Below are 20,839 nucleotides of genomic sequence, written 5' to 3' on the forward strand. Positions count from 1 at the left end.
GCTGGTCTCTTCAACTATTCAGAGGCCAAAGACTTAGGAGAGAAGGACTAATGGGCAAAGCTTGGGACACCATAGATCTCCCCACCCTGTGTTAGTCAGGATCAGCTTTGGTAGCAGGGTTATAGCTTGTCCTAGGAACCCTATTGGAGAGGGAGGACAATGAAGGAAAGAGACCAGCCACAAGGAATACCTCCATAACTGCACGAGCCACAATTCCTTATAATAAATTATTACCAGCAAAGCCATGTTGCTGCTAGAAAGTTTTTTTTTTTTTTTTTTATAAATTTATTTATTTAGTTATTTATTTTTGACTGTGTTGTTTCTTCGTTTCTGTGCGAGGGCTTTCTCTAGTTGCGGCGAGTGGGGGCCACTCTTCATCGCGGTGCGCGGCCTCTCACTATCGCGGCCTCTCTTGTTGCGGAGCACAGGCTCCAGACGCGCAGGCTCAGTAATTGTGGCTCACGGGCCCAGCTGCTCCGCGGCATGTGGGATCTTCCCAGACCAGGGCTCGAACCCGTGTCCCCTGCATTAGGCAGGCAGATTCTCAACCACTGCGCCACCAGGGAAGCCCTAGAAAGTTTTATATTGTTTCCTAAAAGTCTTTCATAGAAGTCAGTTGAGCGAAAGCAGATCCCAAATCTACTTTTATAGGCTTAGGGCTTGCGGCTAAACTCTTTTTGGTGAGACCTGCCCTACGAGAGACCTTGCTGAACTAGAAGAAAAAACAGAATTGCATGCCAACGGCTGAGGTGAAGGTGGTACAGATAACCCTACTGTGTATTGCCCTATGCCAATTCATAGGCCCCTTCTTTAAAAAGCCATTTTCTTTACCTCTCTTAGGTTATGTCCCAAGTCCTAGGAAAACCCTCTCTACAACTTTTAGAAGACTCATCTTACTGCTTTAAAACTTTGTGGCTCCCATGACCTACCAGCTAAAATTTAACTCTTTAGCCTGATAGTCAAGGTTCTTCACAATCTGGCCCCAAGCAACCTTCTTATTCTCATCTCCTGCCACTTTGATCCAACTGCAACAGATCAGAGTTCCCTGAAAATACCACATACTTGTTTTTACATTTAAAAAGTTTTTTAAAATGATGAATTATTCCAAACTTATTGAAGAGCACCAGGAATAAAATTTCATACCAAATCCACACCCCCCACTCCATAAAGGTAAGCACTGTCCATCCTGCAGTTGCTGTATGTTTCTGTATGTTTACTACAGAAGTACCCTAAATATATTTTTGGGTTTAAAAAGTAATGTTAATTGCATCAAACGGGACATATTCTTTTGCAACTTGCCTTTTTCATTCAACATTATGTTTCTGATATTTATCCTTCACACTGGTTGATTTTATGTGTCGACTTGGCCACTGAAGGCCCAGACAGAAGGTTAAATAGTATTCCTGGTACATCTGAGAGGGTGTTTCTGGATGAGATTAATATTTGAATCTATAGACTGAGTAAAGCAGATTGCCTTCCCCATTGGGGTTGGGCCTTATCCAATCCATTAACAGCCTGAATAGAACAAAAAGATGGAGTAAGCTCATACAACTCAATGTAAAAAAACAACCCGATGGACAGAAGACCCGAATAGACATTTTTCCAAAGAAGACACACAGATGGCCAACATGCACATGATGCTCAACAGTGCTAATCATTAGGGAAATGCAAATCAAAACCACAATGAGATATCATCTCACACCTGTCAGAATGGCTATCATCAAAAAGTCCACAAATAACAAATGTTGGCAAGGATGTGGAGAAAAGGGAACCCTAGTACACTGTTGGTGGGAATGTAAATTGGTGCAGCCATTATGGAAAACAGTATGGAGGTTCCTCAAAAAACTAAAAATGAAAATAACATATGATCCAACAATTCCACTCCTGGGTATATACCTGAAGAAAATGAAAACACTAATTCGAAAAGATATATGTATCCCAATGTTCACAGCAGCATTATTTAAAGTAGCCAAGATATGGAAGCAACTAATGTGTCCATCAACAGATGAATGGATAAAGAAAATGTGGTGTGTGTGTGTGTATATATATATTATATATATATATATATATAATATATATATATAATATATATATATAAAATGGAGTATTACTCAGCCATAAAGAATGAAAATTTGCCATTTGCAACAACACAGATGGACCTGGAGGGTATTATGCTAAGTGAAATACGGTAGAGAAAGACAAATACTCTATGTTGTCACTTATATGTGGAATCTAAAAAATATATACCTGAAGCTGATATAAATCAACAATACTTTAATTTTTAAAAAAAGATGGAGTAAGAGGGCAGTCTTTCTACTTGACTGTCTTTGAGCTGGACACTGGTCTTCTCCTGCCTATAGAGTTGGACTGTGACTTACACCACCAGCTTTCCTGGTTGTCAGGCTTTTGGACTCAGATTGGAACTATACCATCAGCCTTCCCGGATCTCCAGCTTGCTGACTGCAGATCCTGAGATTTCTCAGCCTCCAAAACCATATGAACCAATTCCCTATAATAAATTTTTTTTAAAATTTATACATAAATATATATATGCCCTACTGGTTCAGACTAATAGATCCATATTAACAGGAAAACTTAGCTCTTCATTTTAATTGCTGTATAATATTCCAATTATACGAGTAAATCAATTTTATTCCATTCCTCTAGTGAAAGATCACTGAGTCTCTTCCACTTTTTCCCTCTTATAAACAGCAATGCAATGAGTATCCTTGTACTAGTTTCTATAAAAGACCAATTACTAAGATTTAGCTTTACTAGTTAAGTTGCTTTTCCAAAGCAGTTATGTCAATGTCACTCTCACCAGCAACATTTCCTCATTCTGTTGGTGTCAAGGGGTTTCTATTCATTTTAATTTACATATCATGGATTTCCAGTAAGGTGATCACCTTTTTATTGATTATCCATTGGCATATTCACCCTCTAGGAATTACCTATTCATATCCTTTGCTCCCTCCCCCTCTCCTTTTCTTGCTATTGGTTGTCTTTGTCATTTTTTAAATTATTCATACTCTGGATACTTGTATTTTGTTAGTTATATGTGCCGCAGGTTTGAGGAAATCTTTTGGAACTTTTTTATTTGGTGGGGGGTGGTGGTGGTAGTGTAAGAATCCCACATTGTCTGCATCATCATGTACAGGTCTTTCCAGAGCAGTCCCATAGGTAATTGATCTGAAATCAATTTTCCTGCAAGTTTTTTTTTTTTTTAACATCTTTATTGGAGTATAATTGCTTCACAATGGTGTGTCAGTTTCTGCTCTATAACAAAGTGAATCAGCTATACATATACATACATTCCCGTATCTCCTCCCTCCTGCATCTCCCTCCTTCCCACCCTCCCCATCCCACCCCTCTAGGTGGCCACAAAGCACAGAGCTGATCTCCCTGTGCTGCGTGGCTGCCTCCCACCAGCCATCCACTTAACACCCGGTAGTGTATATATGTCCATGCCACTCTCTCACTTTGTCACGTCTTACCCTTCCCCCTCCCCATATCCTCAAGTCCATTCTCTAGTAGGTCTGTGTCTTTATTCCCGTCTTGCCACTAGGTTCTTCATGACCTTTTTTTTTTTCCCTTAGATTCCATATATATGTGTTAGCATACTGTATTTGTTTATCTCTTTCTGACTTACTTCACTCTGTATGACAGACTCTGACTCCATCCACCTCACTACAAATAACTCCATTTCGTTTCTTTTTATGGCTGAGTAATATTCCATTGTATATATGTGCCACATCTTTATCCATTCATCCGATGATGGACATTTAGGTTAAAAACATGGAACGCTTCACGAATTTGCGTGTCATCCTTGCGCAGGGGCCATGCTAATCTTCTCTGTATCGTTCCAATTTTAGTATATGTGCTGCCGAAGCGAGCACTTCCTGCAAGTTCTTACCTGGGGACGGGGTTGGAGGTTGTCATGTTTCCCAGACCACACAGGAAGTATACATTCAGGTTCTCAGATTCACATGAAGTGTGGGCCCAGAACTTGAGAAAATTCTCAAGAGCATCCTGACTACACAAGCATTCAAATTTCTTTGCTTTCTCCTTTTGCCAACTGTGTGAATTTTTGATAGTTTCCCCCTTTTGCTGTTGCTCTTTCCGGGTCCCAGCTTTAACTGGAGGTCTCAGTTCCAGCTTCCTGCATGGGGCCACAATCTTGTCTCTTGTCAGCATTAAAACCCAAGTCCTTAGGTTATATTCTCCTCTCCCTTCAGTAACTGCATCAGCTGTTTTGCCTTCTGCTCTAGTTTTCAATACCTTTGCATCTTTTGTGTCCCTTTCTTGGAAGCTCAGCTGTGCATTAAAGAAAAAAAAAAAAAAACCACAACTTTATCCACCATTCCTGGATGTTTGTCTCAGGTTATTTTAGTCTACATTAAGACAGAACTGATAGCCTTCATATACTCCCATCTCTTCCAAACATAACACCTTCCTATTCCTGTTTTCCTGGCAAAGCTCTACTCATCTTTTATTTATTTATTTATTTTTTAGTTTATTTATTTATTTCTTTTTGGCTGCGTTGGGTCTTCATTGCTGTGGGCGGGTTTTCTCTAGTTGCAGCCAGTGGGGGATACTCTTCGTTGTGGTGTGCGGGCTTCTCTTTGGGATGGCTTCTCTTGTTGTGGAGCAAGGGCTCTAGGTGCGCGGACTTCAGTAGTTGTGGCGCATGGGCTTAGTTGCTCCACGGCATGTGGGATCTTCCCAGACCAGGGCTCGAACCCATGTCCCCTGCATTGGCAGGCGGATTCTTAACCACTGCGCCACCAGGGAAGCCCTCTACTCATCTTTAATGGCCCAGCTCCACTTTCAAGTTTTCTCCCACCTTGCCAAGAATAATTTAGAATAGTTATCACATTGTATCATTTTTTTTTTCCTTTCCTAACTGCAGTCTGAGATCTTTGAAGTAGAAACCAGATCTTGTTCATCTTTGTGTCCCCAGCTTCTCTGCCACAGTGCCTATCGTAAAGTAGGCACTAAATAAATATTTTATTGAACTGAAAATATCTTCCTGCAGGCATACTGGATCTAAAGTCTGAAGAACTTGGTTTAAAATCAGCATACTATCACCCACTAACCAAACTCATATGATTATTTTTAGGATTGTGATAATGCAAAAGCTCATGATACATTATAGGCAATCTAAGATGTTTGTGTTTTTTGAACAACTTCTGAGACTCAATTTTCTCACTGTGGCAGACTGAATTTTTCAAAGGTGAATGCAACCATACCTCCCATTGCCCATGCTCTTCTGCAGTGACCTCGCCACTGCTTCAAGAGGTAGAATCTATCTCACCACCCCCTTGTATCTAGGTGGTCCCTGTGACTACTTTGATCAACAGGATATAGTGGAGTAATGTGTGCCAGTTCCAGTCAACATTCTTCTTTTTTTTCCTGGCCACACCGCTCGGCTTGCAGGATGTTAGCTCCCCTACCAGGGATTGAACCTGGGCCACCAGGGAAAGCGCTGGCGGCTCTAACCACTAGACCACCAGGGAATTCTCCCAGTCAACATTCTTAATTGGCCTAGTGACTTCTGCTCCCTGCATCATGGAATGCAACCACCCAAGGCATGGAAAGGTCATGTTTAGGTACGTTAGTTGACAGCCCCGACAGAGTTCTTAGGGAACAGCCAGCATTAACTTCTAGCCACACTAGTTAATCACCTTTGACATCCAGCTCAGTTGAGTCTTTAAACTACTCCATTCCCAGCTGCCATCTGACTGCAACCACATGAGATATTTCCAACTGCGCTCATTCAACCAACCAAACCATGAGAAATAATAATTGTTCTTTCAAGCCACTATGTTTTCAGGTGGTTAGTTACATAGTAATAGACAATCAGAACATTCATTTACGGAATGGGGATAATAATCCCTACTTTTACAGAAGTGTTCTGAAGTTCACGTTTTGATGTTGTGAAATCATCTTCAGAGCAGTTAAGCACTATACAAACGTGTTATCTTTTCAATAAATAATAAAGTTAAAACTCTTTTACATTCAACAGAGGAGAGGTAATGCCTTGCTTCTCTTACAAATATTCCTAGTTCTCGGGTAGGGATGATGGGTCTGCATCTAACCTGCTCTGCACTGATTTGGGGCCTTCCTCTCAGGCATAAAACCTTCCCAGGCCATCTATAAAACTGGCCTCATGACAGTCTTGCTGCCCCCCGTTAACACTATTATCTTCCGGCTCTGTATTCAAACTCCCTAGCAACCTCTCTCTCATCTCCCACTCTAACTATATGCATATAGTTCCTCTTCAGAACAAGACCCTGTTCCTATAACTGACCCTAATGTCAATTCACTCATCCAAGGCTAACTCTAATCAGTCTATGCCTCTGGCTAAACGTTTCTTCAACAACTATTTTTCCTCATACGAAGTCTTGGGAAGTGTTACAGTATAGTGGTTAAGAATAGAGACTCTGAGTTTGATTCTTTACTAGCTGTTTGAATTTAGGCAAGTTAACCTATTTTGCTGTATTTTAATCATATGTAAAGTGCTTAATACAGTACTTGGCATGTAATAAAGAGCTATGTGTTAGCAATTATTACTTTAATTATTATACCACTTGGTTGCACCTTGTGTCAGATTAACTGGGCCAACTAATTCAGATTGTATTTACAAAGCAATTGTTCAAATTTCAAAAGGCAATATACATACCTTGTCTGACTTTCAAAAGCATTTTCATTCATATTTCATAATTACTAATTTATTCAACAATATGGCAAATTGAGGAACTAAATGTAAGACCCTAGTCTTTTAGTCTTCCTGACTAGCTCTGACCAAATAACTATGTAAAACCTTTTAGAACTTAATTTTTCCATGCCCTATAAGTCTTTTTCAAATCCAGCCACTCAGTAAGTTTAGTAGAGTCAATATCCCAATAATGTCAATGAACATCAAATGAATTATCTGATTCTTGGAATAACCTACTTCTTTCAATTTTTATTCATCTCCCTAACAATGAAGCACACCATATGTCTTAATGTACACAAATATCTGGAAATATTTTGGTAATCTGAATATTCACTAAATGGAAAACTATTCTAAGAGATGAATACTACTATTAGTAATTTTGCCTTGACCTCAACTAGAGAAAAATCTAGATTAGGAAGACTGTTTCTCCATCGGCTAAAAGAGAAAACAGAACTAAAAGAGAACACATCTGCTTAGACTCACTTATCACAATCTTAAGATGTTAACTGGCAGTCTCTGTATTCAATAAAATGGGAAATACAGGAAATACTCAAGGTGTCTTAGCTCTTCAACCACAGCCTTTGTTGCTTTAGTAATATACATGCTTTCATCTGCTCAGTATTTTTTCTTATGGTCACTACACGTGTTTATTTTTTCTTAAAATATAAAGCCCTAAAATGCAGGCACTCTCTTTCCAGCATGCACAGAAAGGAAACACTTGGTGTCCAATGGCCTCTAGAATCAGACCTGAAAAAGTTCTTAATTAGATTATGGGTTCAGGGGATTGGGGACAGTCACTAAAGAGGTTGAGACAGCAGATGAGGGTTGAAGCACTTTTAATCACAGAAGAGTAAACAATAGTATAAACCGTTAACAGCTCACCCAGTGGCTGCTGTCCTCCAGCCCTCAGCTCACCTGCTCCTCCCACCCCCCCACTCCCTGCGTACCACTGAATAAAGAGCAGGGTATCTATCAGCAGCTGTCCATCACTACCAGGTGGCAGGAAGGGGACCTAACTAGGGGCCACAGCAATCCTGGCCATCCATTCATGGTTGTCTGTTTCTATATAACGTCACGTGAAACATTCCAGCTCCAAAGGAGGAACAGTGCAGAAACCTGGAGCTGAACTTAGCTGCTCCATTCAGATGCCCAGAGCTTCAAGAGCCATGGGCAACAAGGGAGGGGACTCTCTGGAGCCAGCATAATTCAAGATGCAGCCAAATCTGGGATTGAGGTGGGTTCAAAGGGGACCAGGCTTGTGCCCCAACCTAGGCAACGAAACTCACGCATATGCACAAATACATATGCACATGTGCGCACATATGCACACACGCACGCACACACACAGAGCAAATAACATTACTGAAAGAACCTGGAGGCTATTAAATACAAAATGGCAGAGTTTTTTTAAAAAAAGTGAAAATATTTGCTTCTTTGATTCTCCTCAGTGCCCTGCACACCCCCTAGTCACAGGAGTGCAGATGCGGGGAGGCCCAGAGGAGTAGGTTGCCAGCAGCCCTACAAGTCCGTCTATGCTGAAGTCCCCATACCAACCACCTTACTCTTCAGCCAGTAGCTGCCTCCCATGTGACCATTCACCCGACCGGCACCATTGCTGGAGCTGCGGCCACAGGGGCCTTTTGTGCTACTGGTCATATCTTCTTCTTCTGAGCTGCTCTCCACATCACTGCGATCATCCTTAGATACCTGGGTGGGATGGGGCCAAACGTAGAAAAGGTAAGGACAGAACTTTTCTAGAATCATAAGACAGACAAAGCCCACAGAGCCCATGTTTGGGCATTGCTCCCAATCTGGCCTACTTTCTGGTGGCACCTGACTCAAAATACTATCTGGACCACAGAGACTGTTGTGAATATCCTTTGCCTGCTTTCTGGGTTTCTCTCTCATCATCTCTAATTCCGTTCTCAATGGAATAAGTAGCCATCTTGGTAGAGGAGTTTATCTTTCAGGACCAGCCTAAAAGAGCTGAAATCATTCACCCAGTCATGGTTTAGGTTTGAAGGAAACTCCACAGACACCCTTTCTCCTCCTGTACCTCAAAAAAGAAAAGGCCAACACAAACAATACATATGGCTGTCATCACTGCTTCTGTCTTCTGGTGGTGTGGCCACTGCAGTTTTGGTTATTCAGAGTTTTGCTTTATCCCCAAAGCTGAACCACAACTGGGCTCTTCCTGGGCTCAACTATCAACACCCTATGACTAGTGTCATAGGGTGTTGATAGTTACTCCTCTTGAGCAACCCCAAGATACACAGTATGGTGAAAAGAAAAGCAGACTGGCAGTCAGCGAGTAAAAATTCCCAGTCCCAATCATGCTACTCTCTATGACTCTTTGCCTTTCAACCTGAGCTTTTTGTTCTATATTTTCAAACGAAGGATTTGGATTAGAGCAGTGTTTTTCAATCTGAACTATCCTGCATGCCAAGCAAAGTATTTCAGATTCTCTACCGTGGACCATAAAAGTAAAGGAGAGAAACCCAGTGAAACCTATGTCAGACTTTTGCCCTCCCGAACTGAAGGATAATAAATGTGTGGGTTTTTTTTTTTTTTAAAGTAACTAAGAGAAGGGGGTGAGAAGGAAACAAAACTACAATTGCTGTTGCCAAGGGGTGGAGTAATTGCTTTGGTTAGCTCTAAGATTCTATGGTTTATTATAGCTATCGACCTCTGAACCCAGATAACGAACTGATTATCTGATCTTTAGGAAATTTCCACCAGAGGGCAGTGTGTCTAGATTTGAGGGAAAGGGAGGCTCAAAAAGGAGGGGGGCGGTGGGTGGGTGGGAAGGAAAGGAAAACAGAAAGGGAAAAAAAAATGAGTAGACTCTAATCTTGCCTCAGTTTAGGAAAAAGAATCTGGCAACTTGAGCTCCATGCAACAATGGCCCAACCTGAGCTCAATATAAAATGGCAGAGTTTTTTAAAGAAGTGAAAATATTTGCTTCTTTGATTCTCCTCAGTGCCCTGCACACCCCCTAGTCACAGGAGTGCAGATGTGGGGAGGCCCAGAGGAGTAGGTTGCCAGCAGCCCTACAAGTCCGTCTATGCTGAAGTCCCCATACCAACCACCTCACTCTTCAGCCAGTAGCTGCCTCCCATGTGACCATTCATCCGACCTGCACCGTAGCTGGAGTCAGCAGAGATACATGCTCTGATACAACCCAGGGAAACAGAAAGGAAAGCAGGAAGGAAGAGAAACACATTCAGACAGACATGCTTCACTGAACACTAGAAGCACAGATACACTTACATGCAAGAGATGAAACTGTCCAGCTCCCACCAGGCATAGAAAAAAGGAAGGAGGTGAGAAAAGAGTGGAGAGTACAGAGTCTGGGTCTAATCCTTCCTGGATAGGTCACCTGGTCAGGAAAGAGCAGGGGAGAAGAGAGATGTCCAGTAGCTACAGCAAGATGCACAGGCACACTGAGCAAGTTCTGAAACCAATTGCAGCCATAAAGAATAGTGACACAAGGGATCATATATTCCTGGGAAACATTCCATCCCTTTGTCCTAGAGTCAGTGTATCCTCTACCAGAGCCCCTCCCCTTGGGATTGTGTATTACCAAAGCCTGAATCCCCAACCTGCAGGCTAATCACAGTCTGATTGCTTCAGAATTTGCAAAATTCAGTTATGAGTTTTATCACTGAATGATCTTTCTTTGTGCTTTTGGGCTCTTGGCATAAGATGGGTATTTGAAACCCTGAAGACCTATCTCACTTAAGACCCCTGCCTCATCCAACAGTAAGGTGAGATTGGTACTTAGTCCCTTACATAAACCATATCTTGAACATCACAGTGTGGCCATCTTGGGGTGGCTTGCGACTTACCAAACTACTCCTAGGCAGTCTAACATCTCTGCTTTTATACAGTTTATATCTTGGAGCTCTGCATATGATTTCCTTTGAAAAAAGGCTCCCATGCTAAAAACAAAAATATGAAATCCACGAAGTAGGTAGGTAAGGGGTAGGAAATGGTTGAGGTCGTCTCCAAACCTAATCCTGTTTATTATTTTACAGTGGTCATTCCTAAGGGACAGGAAGAAGGCAGATCCTTCCTCTGACATCTAAGTCATGTCTTAGATGGCTAAACACTCATACTTAAAGAAAAGATGGAAACTTTGGAGCCCTAGGCTCTTTGCTGGGTAATACCTATTTTCCCACCCAGCCCCAAAGAAAGAAGCCATCTTTCATCCTCACCTTTCCTCGGATCAAGGCTTTGAAAGCAATTCGTGCAATTAGGTAGGACCAGATGACATGCAGAACCTGTAGGATCAGGAGAAGGCCATTGAAGAGCCACCAGGAGGGATAGGGCCCGATCATCTCCCAACTCTCAAAGAGGGTCGTGTTCAGAATCCTGTAAGAGGGAGGCCAATGGTCAGATTCCAGAGTCAAAGCCAGACAGATAGGGATGAAGCTGAATTCCCTGGAAAGCAGAACCTTGTGTTTTCTCCCCATACCTTCTATCAGCTGAAGTTCCAGAGATATTCATCCACAGTGAGAAAAGAATAAAGAAAGGGGCCCATGGAGTTTTCTATCTTTAGGGATAAGGAAAGATATAGAAATCTTAGCAACTGATAGAATAAGTCATATTATTAATCACTTCAAATATACAGAGTTTCACAAATTTGGGACACCAATTTTAATCATAATCCTAGGAATTACTCAGATCCTCAGGCACATATAGGACAGCTGGTAGCTGATTCCCTCAGACTAAGGAGAATCTCCAACCCACAGAGTCAATGACTTTGTATCATAAAGTAGTGAGTGTAGAAGTGAGAGTGGTGTATGTGTGTGTTGGTCAGAGTGGGAGACAGGGTATAGAGCAGGAAAACAAGCAAGAGCCTGAGAATTTTGTAATCAGTACAAAAGAAGGCAAAGGAATTACTTAGGCATAAAATGAAGACTGCTCCTCAGAGATGAGTCAGGAGAGCCACAGCTAAGTGAGCTGGATGCTCTCAGTCTAGATCACACCTCACTAGAAATACTGTGCAAGGGAAATGAGGTCCTTTGAGAGTCCATAAAGGGTGAGGTTAGGTCAAGGAAGAAGCAGAGCAATATTTAGGGTTAGGGAACCTTGGTGGTCTGTTCCCTAAACTGGTGAAAGGTATCACCAGTTTATGGCTACGTATCTACCGTAGCTCCACAGCCCTAACACTTACCAGAATGGATAGATTCCTAGACGAGTCACCACAAAAATAGCACTGAAGATCACAAAAAGGGTGTCACAGAGACGCTGATACTTGGCATAATTGGCCAGCTTGGCTGCCTGGAGAAAGGAAGACAAGAATTGAGCTGGGGAGAAAGCCAGTTCTCAGGAAGAAAAGTAAAGAAAGAGGAATAGTGAGGAAAGGGGGATTGGGGTCTTACCTCCAGCAAGAAGTCTGAGGCATCATGTAGACACATGACCAGAGTTCCCACTCGAACCATGTTGTTGATGTAGGAGAAGGTAATGAGCCCAATGGTGGCCAAGTGATGCACAAACATGATCAGGAAGTCCTAGGAAGGAATGGAAATAAAACAGGCAAGTAAAGGCAAGGCCATAGAGCTGCCGGCCAACTCAATGTCCTGCACTGTTCTCAGAGGGTCTTATCCCACCCCTTAGAAGTTCCATTTTGTTTAAATTCTCCCTCAGGAGCTGCCTAACATTTGACCCAAAACTCTCTACGTCAATGACTGACCCATAATCTACGTTAATATAGCTCAAAACACAGAAAAGAATAATTTTCTTTGGTAGTTGCAGAACATGTAGAGCTTGGATGCTGAGCTGACACTTGGAAATAATTTCCCAGGTGGTAGTAAGGCATACAAGCCTTAGATATTTCAGATATCCTTGAAAGTCTAAGACTCTTCTGCTTTGATGAAGGAAATTTCAACCAAAGGGACCTAATGGAAAGGGGAGGTTTGTGAAGGGGGCAAAGCTAAACTATTCCAAAACATTTCAGAGACATGCTAAACAATCCATCTTACTACAAGCACTTCCTGCTTTCAGATTTAAAGCTCAAACTTCCTCTTGGGTTCAAATGCCAAGGTTAGTCCTGGAGAAATCTCTAAATACCTGAGTTATTAGACATATCTAATAAATACTTTCCAGCCCAGTGAGGGAGAGAGGGTGGGAGAGGGCAGGTAAATTTGCATCAGAGAAGCAAGGATATAAAGTCTGTGCTCTCCACAGAGACAGATACAATGGTGTATTTTAGCTCTTGAGTTGGGGATGAGTTTACAAATACACATTCTAGAATGTTTTAAAACCAACATATGTATTAGAAACCTTTTTATATGTGTCATGCATTAAAATAAAATTTTAGTAAGGAGACCTGTGTCTCCTAATCATAGGAGGGTGAAAGGCATCTGAATTGTGTATCAAGCTTCTAGGTTACACAACAACTAATAACCCAGATCAATTTCAATCCATTCCCACAAAGGCTAACCCTGATTTTCCTTACCAAAGATAACCACGAGTTAGTGACAGATTAGGGTTAGAGCTGCTGGAACTGCATTATGTCAGTTATGTCAGGACACCAATAAAAGGTGAAGATTCTGCCCTTTCTGTCTGCTTATAAAAAACTTAAGTCATTTCCAACTTGCCACTCTGTGGGCAAGTCAACTCACTTCTCTGAATCTCGTTTCCTAAACAGTAAGAAAACGGTAAACTAAATCATCTAAAACCCCTTCCAATTGACATTCTTTAAGTAAGTGGGGTCACCAAGAAGGGAGAACAGAGAGGGAACAAGGGTCCCTAGTGCCAAACAAAAGCCAGATCTAGCTTTTCTGGAATCAAGGCTTTTCCTGGATCAGGGCTTACTATCCCTATGTCCTGAGCTTAGGGACAAAGCTCAGACTAAGTTTCCTGAGCTTTGGATATGTTAGAACCTTGGAGAAAATGAGGAAAAGGGTATGCTTCTTAGATGGTTAACTGTTTTCATCCTGGGCTGCCCTGAATGCCTCAAATATACTTCATCATTAGTCAGGTCTCACTTCTGAGAACATTACAAAGAGCTAAAGTCCCATTAAACCTACTTTCTCCCTCTTCCGTGGTCCCAATCAAGGCAGAGAATCTATCACAATGACAATAATGATAGCTGCTGGAAAGGAGGATGCAATAAGTCAGGGAGTTGAGGGAGCCAATGTCCTTACCTTTCTTTTAATGTCTGTAAACTGAGAAAACATAAGAGACCAATAGAAAGCCAATTCCATGATATAATAGTAATAAAGCCCATTTGTGAGAGGCTGGAAGAGAGAAAGAAGTAGTTAGAATACCAGCTAGTCAAAGACTCATTCCATCTCCCCAAATTTCTCCGTCTCAGAGGACCCATACCCCAAATTATTAAATAACTTTCCTCTCCATCATCTTCCAAGATCTGCAATAGCTAACAGACCTTGGATTGGTGCGGAGACTTAAACCTCTTCCCTTCCACACACACATCTTCAGCTCTCATCTTTCAGAGATCAGATAAGGTTAACACATACTATAGCACAATCAAATCAGTGTGTCTAGAATTCTGGGCAATTAGTGCTTTTCAGGGGATTAAATACACTGAGGCCTTTCTTTCTTCTACTGTTAGCAGCCCCCTGACATTTTCTACTATGGACTAGAACCATAGTAGAAAATCTTGAGGATTCAAAAGGGACACATGAACCAGAAAGCACCTCATTAAGTGCCAGGAAGCTGTTTTTCTTTCCAGCCCAATTAGGGTGAATATAGGAACCTGGAACAAACAGATCACTGGATTTCACTGCTATGGGGACCCCAAAAATAGATACCCTGAATATATGACTCAAAGAGACTCAGTCCCTAATCCCTCAAGAATCCCAAGGAAATGTGCCATCTTCCCTTGGGACTGTCAATGTACTCTCCCCAACCCCATCTTACACACACACATAAGACCCCTGTCTTGAAAGGGCTCAGATCCTACCTGATAAGGGTAACTGTGCCAGCATTGTCGGGTGTCCCAGAACCAAGGCGACTAAGAGAAAACAGATAATCCAAGTCAGCCTTTAGTATTCTCCCCTGGCTCATCTATATAATCCCTTTCTCTCTATGCTTGGGGCAAAAGAGTTGGGAAAGAAAAAGGAATCCCTCTTGACAGAATTTAGGGTAACTAAACGGTTAGACTTTTCTTCTAGAACAAGAAAGTGTTATTACAAAGAGAGAAACCATGCTTTGAGGTACGTAAGAGCAATGAGAGCTCTAGGATAGTTTCTGGAAACATCACAACCTGGAATACATAGGAAACTGGGAGGCAGGAAGACAATGATTTCTTTTTTTTTTTTTTTTTTAAACATCTTTATTGGAGTATAATTGCTTTACAATGGTGTGTTAGTTTCTGCTTTATATAGTTTCTGCTTTATAACGAAGTGAATCAGTGATACATATACATATATCCCCATATCTCTTCCCTCTTGCATTCTCCCTCCCTTCCACTCTCCTATCCCACCCCTCTAGGTGGTCACAAAGCACCGAGCTGATCTCCCTGTGCTATGCGGCTGCTTCCCACTAACTATTTTACATTTGGTAGTGTATATATGTCCATGCCACTCTCTCACTTTGTCCCAGCTTACCCTTCCCCCTCCCATTATCCTCAAGTCCATTGTTCTATGTAGGTCTGCATCTCTTTATTCCTGTCTTGCCCTCCTAGGTTCTTCATGACCATTTTTTTTGTAAGAAAACATTTTTATTCCCACCTTACAAATGTGAAACTGAGATTCAGAGAGATTAAGTAATTTCCTCAGGGTCAAATCTCAAAGAAAGAGAAATTGACTGCAGGTCTGTGGACCCCAAGAGTCTTCCCATCACTATATTACACTGAATCTTTGAAGCCAGGGTGCATGTGTTTCTGGATGGCTTTAAGATATCTCATGAATGTATTATTCCAGCAGCAACTAGTGAACTCTCCAGAGCCAAGGCCATTTAATCAGAACTGATATTATATATTATCAATGTCCATCATCTAGACCTGGACCACATCAGTTTGAGTCCCTGAGAAACTAATGCATCTCTGTCTGTGGTTTGTGTTTTTTACGTGTATGGAGAAGACACCACGGAATCAGGGAACCTCACATAGCGTGTCGGAATTGAGGAAGACAATGATTTCATTTAATAACTGAAAGAGAGCTCTCCATGCCAAAGATTCACAAGTCAAAATAATCTCGAATGGAGTTTCAATTAAGTCCATTTCATCTAAAGTTGTTGAATTTATACTATTTAAATTGTTCATAATATTGTCTTATTATTCTTTCAATGTCTACAGGATATATAGTGATAGCTTCTTCTTTTTTTTTTTAATTTTTGGCCACACCCCCGCAGCATGTGGGACCTTAGTTCCCCAATCAGGGATCGAACCTACACCCCCTGCATTGGAAGGCGGAGTCTTAACATTGGACAACCAGGGAAATCCCCGTGATAGCCTCTTTTTCTCCCTGATACTGGTAATTTGTTTTCTTGTTTTTTTTCTAAGCGTTTATCAATTTTAATTCAACCTTTCAAGAACCAACTTTTGGCTTTATTAATTTTCTCCATTATTTGTCTAATGCCTATTTCATCGATTTTTGCTTTTTTTTTTCCTTTTTCCTTTCCTTTAACTTACTTTGGGTTTACTTGCTCTTCTTTTTCTGGATCTTAAAGTGAAAACTTTAGGTCATTGATTTTAAAGCTTTCTCTTTTCTAATATAAACATTTAAAGTTATAAATTTCCTCTTAAGTATGGCTTTAGCTACATGCCACACATTTTGGTATGTTGTATTTTCAGCATCATCCAATTCAAAATATTTTCTATTTCCCTATGATTTCTTATTTGATCTTTGGGTTATTTAGAAGAGTGTTTAACTTCCAAATATTTCTCTAGATATCTTTTATTATTAGTTTGATTTCTATTTTAATTCCATTATGGTCAGAGAACATATTTTGTAAGATTTCAATATTTTAAAATTTGCTGAGGGCTTCCCTGGTGGCGCAGTCGTTAAGAATCCGCCCTGCCAATGCAGGGGACACGGGTTCAAGCCTGGTCCGGGAGGATCCACGTGCCGCAGAGCAACTAAGCCCGTGCGCCACAACTACTGAGCCCACGTGCCTAGAGCCCGCGAGCCACAACTACTGAGCCCACGCGCCGTACCTACTGAAGCCCACGTGCTCTAGAGCCTTGTGCTTGGCAACAAGAGAAGCCCCGCGCACCACACCGAAGAGTAGCCCCCACTCGCTGCAACTAGAGAAAGCCCGCGCGCAGCAATGAGGACCCAATGCAGCCAAAAATAATAAATAAATAAAAATAAATAAATTTATTAAAAAATAAAAAATAAAAAAAAATAAATAAATAAAATTTGCTGAGACTAATTTTTTGGTCTAACATATGGTCTTAGTTGGTGTTCCATGTGCACTTGAAAATAATACATATCCTTCAGCTGTTGGTGTCCTATATATGTCAATTAGGCCAAACTGGTTGATTGTGTTGTTTAAATCTTCTACATCTTCAGTGATTTTTGTCTAGTGATTTAGTCAATTACGAAGAGTATTAAATCTCCAAATATGATTGTATATTTGTCTATTCTCTTCCTTTTCCCTTCTTTCTTGCCTCTTTATTGTTTCATGTATTTTGAAGCCTCAATTATTGCATTTAAAGGAAAACTGTGGTACAGTGAAAAAAAAAAAAGTGGACTCATGAATCAAAAAGCCTGAAATTCTTCTTTGACTCTGACAATTAACTGAAAAGCAGGAATAATACCTGTTTTACCCACTTTAATGAGTTACTAACTTCATTTCTGTAATGTCTCCTCCTTGAAAGAACAGGATTTTGTCAAGTGCTTTGTAAACCATCACGTACTATGCTGATTTAATTAATTTTTTTATTATTAGCATTATTTATGGGAGAAACAGTAGTCAGAGGTTACTGATGTCAGGCCCACGAGGTTTACTGATGTCAGGCCCCAGACAGAAGACAATCTATTTAGCTTATCACAAGAAAAAAAAAAAATCACAAGAAAAAAAAAAAAGGAGTGAGGGACAAAATTAAAGGTATTTAACCTCTTATCTTCAGGGATGTAGGCATGATTAGAACCCAAAGGAGAACCAGAGAAAGTTTCAGACTCACCGACCAGAGAAATCTAACTCCATAGCAGAATATACATAAATAAAAAGTGAATCTCCACCTGGATGGGCAAGAAGTAGAAGTTTAGATACATATTCACTCAAAGAAAGTCTGTGAAGTAAAGAAGTCAAGATAGCAGATTTGGGGATAAGACAGTTACTGGTAAGAAATTAAGTTCCCATAATAGGGACAAATACTGTTACCGAAAAAGCCAAAGAGATAAAAATCTTCCAGCCTCTGTTTAAAATAGATTTCCACAAGTGTATACTGGCTTTAGTAAACTTTTCTTCCATATTAGACTCCCTGATGATAGTGCCTATTATTTTTTTTTTTTGCATGACAATGAGAAATACAGTGCTCGGTGTCCAGAGGATAATCGGCAAAAACCCAGTGAAATGGATTATAGCATGTCCAGAAAAGGGATGCTTCCCACTAAAATGTCAATTTAGAGCAAGCTGGTATTACCTCTACCAAGGTGTACAAGGGTATGCATATCTACCTATGTAAGTGCCGGTATAGGAATTCATTCCCAATTTATTTGGGAAAGGGGCACAAAATGGAACTACATCTAGCTTGGGGGCAAGCATGTCCAAGAAACTAAGGGTGATCAGGCTTCCAGTTCTCTTCTTCCCAGCCTATAACAGAGTTAGTCCTCCACATCTATTGACTGTTATCCTAACAAGAGAAGTGATTTCCAAAAAGAAAACCTTAGTCCAGTCATACTCCACCCTTCTCCTCACTCCCCACCTCCTTCTGCACACCTACATGCTTTCACAGAATTTAGTGAGCGTTGGGGGCTTGTCCTGATCCTCCGATGGGCGAAACCAGCATTGGATTTTTCGGACATCCCAGTCCAGTTGCTTTGACAGGCCCTCCAGCCTTTTCTCATCAGGATACTGCAGATGTATGACCAGAGTCAGAACATCCCTTTTTCTTCAAACCTCTCATTAAATCCCTTTGACTAGCTGAATGGCAAAGCGGCGGTAACTATAGTGACTTAAGTAATGTTTTTCTTTCCAGCTTTCATCCCCAAAGTCATTTTTAGTACGAAGTACTATTTTACACATCAAGGACCTTTACCATTCATCTATACACATCCTTGTTTGGTCTTCTCCCTCAGCCCAAGCTAAGTAAAAAGAGAGATATTAAAACCCAACCGCAAAGGCTATCAGTACCATCTCCATTTGATTATGCAACTAGGTAATGACAAGAGCTGGAGCAGGGAAAAACAAAATCAAAATATGATGTGTGTCTGGGGGAGAAGGAGGGGTGGTGGTGGCTGCTAGGCCCAGAACTCAAATGTATGTAAACGTGACTTATTTAAGGGATCCTGGCCAAAGGTATTTCCCTGAGTGGATAAGTTTTCCTATTAGCTCTATGGACTACCCCAAATGTGAAAGATCATCCCATCCTATCCCTACCCTTGGAAATACTTGCTCTTTTATCCTCCCCTGCCCTATGGGATAAACCCCCACACGAATCTTCCTCTGCTTCTTTGCCCACTTACCTTGGTAACAGATATGAACACCTTTTCAAGGATGGCATTAGGTTGGGCCTGATAAGGACCACTGTCCTGGATGCCAACATGGAGTGCACAGGGTTTGGCAAATATACCTGTAATGGAGAACACCCAAAAGCCAATTCTAAAAATGGTTTGCTAAGCATGAAGCAAAGATCCTGATTAGGGGACTGATAAGAGGAAAAAGGGGAAACACTGGCTGGGAGTCAGGACTTTTTGATTAGTCCTGGATTCTGCCATTGACTCATTTGAGAAGTGACCTGTTGAAGAAAATATTGGAACATAAGCTCTCTTTCCATTTTTCCCTGGCTTCCCTTATCACACCTTGAGCTTTAGAGTCAGAGAGAGCTAGATCAAATCACTAGTCTACCATTTACTGCCTGTATGAACTTGGGCAACTTATTTAATCTTGCTAAAGCTCAATTCTTTCATCTATAAGATTAAGATTCTTGCTACTCAACATAAGGCCAACAGATAAACAGCATTACTGTTTTTTCCTAGAAGCTTTTTAGAAATGCAGAATCTTGAACCCCATCTCAGACCAGCAAAATCAGAATCTGCACTAACAAGATTCCCAGGGGATTCATATTCCCATTAAAATGTTAGAAGCGGGTCTACTTTACATGAATCTTGCAGGTACTATGATATTACATATATGAAGACCGTGACACAAGGAAAGTGCTTAATAAATGGTAATTTTCCTTATATCAAATGATCAAGAAGATCTTAATTGGAGGGAAAAGTAGAACTGAGACTGAGCTCTTCCTAAACACAAATATCCCGGGTCATGGTCACCTTCCTGCCTAATCAAAAGACTATACGGAAATACTTAGAACTTTCAGGAGCTCTGAAGAAAGAAATAGGGAAACTACGAAGAGTGGTAAGAAAGAAATTACCTATTAGTACTCAATTCTAGTCCCAGATCTACCACTAATAAGTCACATAAACTTGGTCAAGTCACTTAATTCTTGGGTTTTGGTTTTGTCGTCTAAAAGAAGGGGTTATATGAGATGACGTATAAGATTTTTTTTCTTTGGCTTCCCTGGTGCTGCAGTGGTTAAGAATCCACCTGCCAACGCAGGGGACATGGGTTTGATCCCTGGTCCGGGAAGATCCCACATGCCGCGGAGCAACTAAGCCCATGTGCCACAACTACTGAGCCTGAGCTCTAGAGCCCGTGAGCCACAACTACTGAGCCCACGTGCCACAACTACTGAAGCCCACACGCCTAGAGCCCATGCTCCGCAACAAGAGAAGCCACCACAATGAGAAGCCCGCACACTGCAATGAAGAGTAGCCCCCGTGGGCTTCCCTGGTGGCACAGTGGTTGAGAATCTGCCTGCCAGTGCAGGGGACACGGGTTCGAGCCCTGGTCTGGGAAGATCCCACATGCCACGGAGCAACTAGGCCCGTGAGCCACAATTACTGAGCCTGCGCATCTGGAGCCTGTGCTCTGCAACAAGAGAGGCCGCGACAGCGAGAGGCCCGCGCACCGCGATGAAGA

The 20,839-nt window shown here is 41.4% G+C and overlaps 1 protein-coding gene and 1 non-coding gene across 3 annotated transcripts in view; both read right to left on the reverse strand.

Annotated features, from left to right (window-relative positions):
- Positions 1 to 3,789: 3,789 nt before the first annotated feature.
- On the reverse strand, positions 3,790 to 3,896 carry LOC118902945. The gene has a single exon (XR_005021655.1). It is a non-coding gene; the product is annotated as a U6 spliceosomal RNA (small nuclear RNA).
- A 3,641-nt stretch (positions 3,897 to 7,537) lies between these two features.
- Positions 7,538 to 20,839, reverse strand: part of CERS5 (ceramide synthase 5) — a 36,074-nt gene continuing 22,772 nt past the window's right edge. Inside the window, exons 2-11 of one of the 2 annotated variants that reach the window (XM_036867048.1) lie at positions 19,324 to 19,430; positions 18,582 to 18,712; positions 17,820 to 17,877; positions 14,652 to 14,702; positions 13,873 to 13,965; positions 12,106 to 12,234; positions 11,898 to 12,004; positions 10,936 to 11,092; positions 9,989 to 10,097; positions 8,338 to 8,425 (exon numbers count right to left, since the gene is read on the reverse strand). In XM_036867048.1, coding sequence (XP_036722943.1) covers positions 8,418 to 8,425; positions 9,989 to 10,097; positions 10,936 to 11,092; positions 11,898 to 12,004; positions 12,106 to 12,234; positions 13,873 to 13,965; positions 14,652 to 14,702; positions 17,820 to 17,877; positions 18,582 to 18,712; positions 19,324 to 19,430 — 950 coding nt within the window. In that variant the 3' untranslated portion in view covers positions 8,338 to 8,417. Of the gene's footprint in view, positions 8,426 to 9,988; positions 10,098 to 10,935; positions 11,093 to 11,897; positions 12,005 to 12,105; positions 12,235 to 13,872; positions 13,966 to 14,651; positions 14,703 to 17,819; positions 17,878 to 18,581; positions 18,713 to 19,323; positions 19,431 to 20,839 lie in introns of both variants that reach the window. The other variant, XM_036867046.1, reaches the window with a different exon arrangement.

This window comes from Balaenoptera musculus, chromosome 10 (genome assembly GCF_009873245.2).
Source record: "Balaenoptera musculus isolate JJ_BM4_2016_0621 chromosome 10, mBalMus1.pri.v3, whole genome shotgun sequence".
Taxonomy (NCBI): Eukaryota; Metazoa; Chordata; class Mammalia; order Artiodactyla; family Balaenopteridae; genus Balaenoptera; species Balaenoptera musculus.